General features: G+C 50.4%; 2 protein-coding genes across 2 annotated transcripts; both read left to right on the top strand.

The window, feature by feature from the left end:
• Positions 1–1,691: 1,691 nt before the first annotated feature.
• F5J12DRAFT_918962 (ADC synthase) lies at positions 1,692–4,358 on the top strand (the record flags this gene model as incomplete). Its single annotated transcript, XM_051749237.1, has 5 exons — positions 1,692–1,865; positions 1,915–2,019; positions 2,074–3,959; positions 4,020–4,234; positions 4,263–4,358. The coding sequence occupies exons 2-5, from the start codon at positions 1,961–1,963 to the stop codon at positions 4,356–4,358; spliced, it is 2,256 nt and encodes a 751-aa protein (XP_051604460.1). The 5' UTR covers positions 1,692–1,865; positions 1,915–1,960.
• Positions 4,359–4,815: 457 nt separating this feature from the next.
• F5J12DRAFT_803538 (GRASP55/65 PDZ-like domain-containing protein) lies at positions 4,816–6,462 on the top strand. Its single transcript, XM_051744462.1, has 6 exons — positions 4,816–5,090; positions 5,155–5,429; positions 5,486–5,532; positions 5,584–5,655; positions 5,722–6,137; positions 6,191–6,462. The coding sequence occupies exons 1-5, from the start codon at positions 4,835–4,837 to the stop codon at positions 6,050–6,052; spliced, it is 981 nt and encodes a 326-aa protein (XP_051604459.1). The 5' UTR covers positions 4,816–4,834; the 3' UTR covers positions 6,053–6,137; positions 6,191–6,462.
• The last annotated feature ends 59 nt before the right edge of the window (positions 6,463–6,521 follow it).

The following is a 6,521-nucleotide window of genomic DNA, read 5'->3' as shown; positions in this document are numbered from 1 at the left end:
CACATTACAGATACAGAACATCAGAAAGAACAGTCTACACAGATGTGGTGCAATAATTCGCCATGCTCTAGGTGTCTCCCCCGCGGACAAGAAAAATGTTATACCAGCCCCTTACTACCGACTCCTCCTTCGGCCATCAGGCCATCGCTCCATTCCACCTTACTTATTTGAGGAATGCTCTCCAGCTGGCCGTACCTGCCTTTCCCACGAAGGCTTATTCCGCTCCTCTTTCCCCCGCTTTCCCCATCCTCATCAAACCCTTTGCCATCATGGGTACGCTTCTGGTGAGTCCAATGATGGATCTCTTCCAAATTTCCGCAAGGGATACACGAGGTTGATCTATACAGAGGGCGAATCTGGCGCCGTTACACATTTCCGGGTACGGTTCCTCCAGCCTCCGTCAAATTTTTCCTCATTTGATTTCCCGCAAACTCTTCCTGGTTCTGGCCAAGAATGATGACACCACAATCAACGTGGTTCGCTGCCCGTCCTGCCAAATCAGTTAGAATCCTCTCACTCTGTCACCCTCGTTCCTTACCCGCACCTTACTAAGTTTACTCGCCTCCTGAGCCCACCCTGACATGTGCTACCTTGTATATTGATTGTTTCAAAATCACTTCCAGGGTTACACGGTATGAATTGTCATAATGAGCCGTAGTACGGACGCCTAATCCCAAGGGGTAGGCTCGGCATTACTCTCATAACAACACATGCCCACCCAGGTAACCCCCTCCAGCATACTGTACACAGTGTACAAGGATCGCCCGGCGTCTCAACCACCTTACCCACCACCGCGGGCCCACGCTAGGCTTTCTCATTCTAGTGGACTTGAGTCTAATCAAGTCAGATCCACAGCGTTGGAAATCCCACCTTTGGGCACTCCGAATCGGCACGCTGCGTCTATTCGGTAGGTACATATATCTACGCGTGAGCTAGCTATTGGTAATTTCCGAGTTGAAGGAATTGCGTGCTTCGACTAGTACTATGCGGCGCAGTCACTAAGTTCGTCAGCGCGGGGTAAACTTACGTAGCCTTTGCACGGTGGCACACAGAACGCTGATCAACTCATATGTGCCCTGTTTTTTTTGTATTCTCAGACCTTTAACGGAAGTGCTTGTATTGATCGTAAGAGATCTTTGAGTGTGATTGTGGAGCAGAAGCTGGGCCGAGCTGCGGCAACACTCAGCCGCATCGCTCTTATTATTTTGGACTTAACGGCACAGCATGCAAGTTTTCCGGATTAACAGGAGTTAATTTGTGCGTTACATTCAATACCATTAAATCGACTAAGCCAAGCTGGGTATCGAGCTGGATCGAGTTAGAGTCTCGATTCAGACGATACACTGGGACATCCAGTCAGTCTATGTACACATTTTTGGAACACGAATTGTCATATGTTTTGCACCACAACAATGCATGTAAGTAAACTAAAACTGTCTGAAGTTCAACCGTCGAAATTGGTAAAGAATCGGTTAAGATACGTATTCGAGCTTGAAACACTGGTGCTGGGTGTGCCGCAGCGGAGATTGAACATTGGGACACTGGTGGTAGAGAACACACTCGCAACATTTGAATACCGCCATCGGTATTTGAAAGTAATCTGCTGTGAGACACCGTGACAAATGTGACTAATACCTATGACTTGTCCGATTTTCCGAGCGAGTGGTAAATGAAGCCATCAGATGCCACCACACTTCTCAAATTCGCATTTCACACGCATACCGGAGTATTACCTCGGATGGTACCTCAATAATAAGTTTGACAAAATCGACAACCTTCTCGATGACAACTGTGCTCGAGCACGCCTTACTTATGCGGTTGAACTTCGTACGGGAACCGATTATAATATCTTTGGAATGATAATGGCAGGTCACCGTGATCTCCCGTTAAAAGGACAGACTCATCGGAATTCAGATCAGACACATCGCACTCCCTTGTTTGACAAACCACCAGCTAAGCCATGTCCCCAGTTGCAGAGAGGGTCCTCTTGGTGGACTCTTATGACTCCTTCACATTCAAGTCGGCTTTCTCGTGCACGATCAGCAATACCAACTAATTTGTTTTCTTTTCTAGCCTTGCGGCTCTCTGTCGCAAAGCATCACCAGATTGCTGCATTCACATCATCAAAAACGACCAGCTATCCTTCCAGGAGCTATTATCGTACACTGATTATTTCTCTGCAATCATCGTTGGCCCCGGTCCTGGCTCCCCTGAAAAGCCAGAAGACATCGGAGCCGCTAATCACCTTTGGGGAGTAGACGATTCACGCTTGGTGCCAACTTTCGGGGTCTGCCTTGGTCTCCAAAGTCTGGCTACTCAGTACGGCGGGAAAATAAAAAGATTACCTGTCGTTAAACACGGCCAGGTGTCCGTGGTGGAGCATACAGGCGGAGACATTTTCGAGGGAGTCGGTATTGTAAAGGCAGTGCGGTACCACTCTCTCCATGTCGAACTTAGCGGTAGCGAGGACCTGGAGGAACTCGCATGGAGTTTCGACGACGACGAGAAGACGAAAATCATTATGGCTCTCAAGCACAGGAAGCGGCCTTTCTGGGCCGTGCAGTACCACCCTGAGTCGGTCCTTACCGAGGGCGGCGGATTCGAAGTGATGTCCAACTTCTGGTGTCTCGCGCGTTCCTGGAATACTGCTCGTAACCGTTCCCCCATGCCTTGGGACAGCAAGGCATCCTCTGTTTTCGGTTCGCCGTGGCCTAACCTACGTCTGCCATCCATTTCGAAACACTCCACTGATTCGCGAACTGTACTCACGACTACGCTCCATCTCCCTGATTTGCAGGCGGTGACGATATGTGAGCTTCTCGACGTGACCAACGACAAGTCACCGTTCGTGATGCTGGAGTCAGCTGCTGGGCCTGGTCGTTATACTATCATCGGTTGCTTGCATACATCGTCGCCTCACATTACCTACACCATTGGTGACGACTTCCTGCATTTGCAACAAGGGAAGTCCTGTTCGCGCGTCCCTTTGGAGTCTCAAGACGTATGGTCATGGGTAGCGGACTTCATGAACCAAAGGAAAGCGTCTGGTGGCCTCCCAAACGTGCCCTTCTGGGGAGGTTTGGTTGGCTACCTATCATATGAAATTGGTGTTGAAGCCCTTTCGATACCCATAACGGCAACTGGGACGCAACTTCGCCACCCTGACATGAACCTTGTTTTCGTGGACCGCAGCATCGTCCTTGACTTGGAAGATGGTACTATCTATCTTCAATCAATTTTGGAAGGCGACCAGAAATGGCTCATTGATACCACTGAGCTCCTCCGCTCCGCAGCTCAGGAGCACTCCACTCCTACTATTGTCGCTCCTTCCTCGCTGAATGCGGGGACGAGTTTTTCCCTACCCGATGGTAAGACTTACCAGAACCGTGTTTCCACTTGCCAGGAATACCTCTCTTCGGGCGACTCCTACGAGTTATGCCTCACAGCACGGACGAGGATTACCCTTCGTGACCTGCCCCTGGTACCATCCGAGACGGAATCACCATCATGGCAACGCTACAAGTTCCTGCGTGAGCTCAACCCCGCGCCTCACGCTGGTTATCTACGACTACATCCAACGACATTAGTCTCATCGTCCCCAGAACGATTTCTGTCTTATTCCCGCCCACCCGGAGCAACATTCCAGTTACGCCCAATCAAAGGAACCGTTCGCAAAGGGCCAGATGTCACCCGCACTGTAGCTGAGAAAGAATTAAAGGGGAGCCCCAAGGAGGTTGCCGAAAATCTCATGATTGTCGACTTGATCCGCCATGACCTTCATGGTGTAGTTGGCGAGGAAGTTAATGTGAAGCAGTTCTGTGCTGTAGAAGAATACAGCACAGTATGGCAGCTCGTTAGCGTTATCGAAGGGAAGGCTGGCGACGAGGTGGACGCGCTAGACAGCCGTTGGGCAAACGGCGCACTTGGTTGGGAGTGTCTGAAACATAGTCTTCCTCCTGGTGGGTCTACATATCATCCTACTCATCAAAGCTGTCTGTTCTGACACGTATTGTTTGTAGGTAGCATGACTGGTGCACCAAAGAAACGTAGTGTCGAAATCCTTCGCACCCTCGAGGACGACGAGCGAAATGTTTACTCTGGTGTACTCGGTTACTGGTGTGTAAGCGGTGCAGGCGACTGGTCGGTTACCATCCGCAGTTGTTTCAAGTATGATGGACGCTATGGCTGTGAGCACGCCCCTGGGGCACCGCCTGACGATCATGACGAAGAATGGGTTATTGGCGCCGGTGGCGCCATCACAGCACTTGTCGGAGCCCGAAAAGGAATGGGAAGAAATGCTCATCAAACTGCGAAGCGTTCTCCGTGTATTTGGGTACTCAGCTTCGCGGGAAAACTGAATGGAGTTGCCTTGCAATGTATCCATATTTACATCTTCTCATTGTGAACTCAACTTCATCCGAACATAGAACCGGGGTGTTTGGAATGTATCCCCCATATGTATATTGCCTCTTCATGAATTCAACTTCATTCGAATATAGAATATGTAGTGTGTTTACAATGTATTCTCCATGCTTATAATGCCTGATCATGAATTCAACTTCATTCAAGCATAAAACGCAGCGTCTACTTCTCTCTTTCTCGATTATATCGGCTGCGGTATTCTAAAAACATAAGGAAGGCGGTCTACACGGTGTGTAAGTTCTTTTAGTACATACTCCTGCAGCTACACTGAGCTGGAGAAGTGTAAGCTGCGACCGCGAAAACAGACGGTGCGGTCTCCTTCCTTTTTCGGCTACCTAGTACCACGTGGCTATTACTTGATTAAGGCTGACCCCAGTGCGACGAGTTCTTGACCACAGGTCAACAACCAAGCATGGGTGCCGGACAGTCAACGAACGCACAAGTACCCGCGACTTACGCACTCCATGTTCTCCGGGTCACGCCTGGCTCACCAGCTTCCCAGACGTCGATTGAACCCTTTTTTGATTTCATTGTCGGATTCAATGGCAAGGATTCTTTCTCGGGAGACACTGACTTAGACACCGCAGAACTAGAGCGAATCGTTGAGGAGCACGAGGACAAGGTGCTGGATCTTCTGGTTTGGAGCGGAAAGACACGTGAAACGAGAGGTGCGTCGCATGCAGGTGGTTACGGCCGCGCCCATCGACCTTCTTCATCTGTTCTAAATGACAGTGGTTCCAATCGTGCCGTCGCGAGGCTGGGCACTCGAACAACAGGCGGCATTACCACCAGATGATTCGGGCGTACAACCACAGCCATCCCTCCTTGGGCTAAGCATGCGAATGTGCGAGTTTGAATCTGCCACGGACAATGTATGGCATGTGCTAGAAGTGTTGGAAGGAAGTCCAGCAGAAAGTGCTGGCCTTGTCCCCTATGGAGACTGGATAATTGGCTGGTCCGGTGGCGTCCTCACGGCGGAGAATGATTTCTACGACGTGGTCGAAGCTGTATGGCATCTTGTAGCAGTTGATGAAGAATCTCACTGATCGTATCTTTTTTCCAGCACATTGACAAACCTTTGCGGGTTTATGTTTATTCCTACGACTTTGAGTATGTCACCTGTACAATCCTATGGCGTTTCTTGGCCTTACAGTCCCACAGTAATCTCAGGGAGGTGGTTCTTGTGCCCAATCGCCATTGGGGCGGCGAGGGACTCCTTGGATGCGTTTTCGGGTTTGTGTTTAACCTTATTCCTTTTCTCGAGGAAGATCTCATCTCGGTTGTCATCATACTCTGTAGCTTTGGTTACCTTCACCGTATTCCATCGGAACCTGCGGGCCGTAATGAAGGGCGTAACCTCCCCGGCGTTGAGGAGAGGGGGAGTGGGTCCACTGACCATAAGGTCGTCGTTCCTGCGGACATTCCGCGGAGCCCACCAGCGAGAGCAACACGGTCCTCACTCGATCACCCTCAGCATCTTGTGGTGGCGCATCCCCGTCCCACTCGGCCTCACGGAACCACAGGCCAGGGCGCTGGCACGAGACGGTCGACAGTCACGCCGGGGCCATCTGGAACACCCGTGGGCCGCTCTTCTGTCTCCTTGAATGGTGATTCGTCACCTTCATCATGATGTGTTTTCTGCTCCAAACTCAACGAAGATCTGATACGTCAAGGTAATGCCATACGCAGTCCAAACGCGCATTCGCTGGACCGTGGTATGGTCTCTACTATCACCGCTGTTGCCACTTATGACGGTATTGCTGCGAAGGGGCAACGTAACCTCGTCAGGACTACGAGTCGCAGTGGTCGCAAATACATGCAAACTGTTGATCATGGTAGTGGAGATGAAGACAGTTACGGCAGGGATGAGGATGAAGATGGCACGGCCAGTATTTCCGGGACAGAAGGAACAGATTTTGGCAGTCTTACGAGCGTCGAGTAGCTGTTGGATTATACCCATCTCTTGCAAACATCGTTTTCATTATGACTTGGTTGGTCGGGTGATTGATCGCCCCCACCTCGTCTCACATGAACTTGCTCTACTCAGCTCTTTCCTTGCGTGACTTGTTGACTTCAAACATCGCTTTTGATGTCGCATG

This window comes from Pisolithus orientalis (assembly GCF_024613125.1).
Source record: "Pisolithus orientalis strain OTSU chromosome Unknown F5J12scaffold_3, whole genome shotgun sequence".
Lineage (NCBI taxonomy): Eukaryota > Fungi > Basidiomycota > Agaricomycetes > Boletales > Pisolithaceae > Pisolithus > Pisolithus orientalis.
The sequence above is the reverse complement of the archived record's forward strand: the minus strand, read 5'-3'. Positions and strand labels throughout refer to the sequence as shown.

Bases quoted from the DNA above. Each gene is read 5' to 3' on its own strand.
- F5J12DRAFT_803538 (XM_051744462.1), top strand. From the start codon at position 4,835: ATGGGTGCCGGACAGTCAACGAACGCACAAGTACCCGCGACTTACGCA. The intron at 5,430-5,485 runs GTATGGCATCTT...TCTTTTTTCCAG, and splicing joins TCTACGACGTGGTCGAAGCT to CACATTGACAAACCTTTGCG. The intron at 5,533-5,583 runs GTATGTCACCTG...ACAGTCCCACAG, and splicing joins GTTTATTCCTACGACTTTGA to TAATCTCAGGGAGGTGGTTC.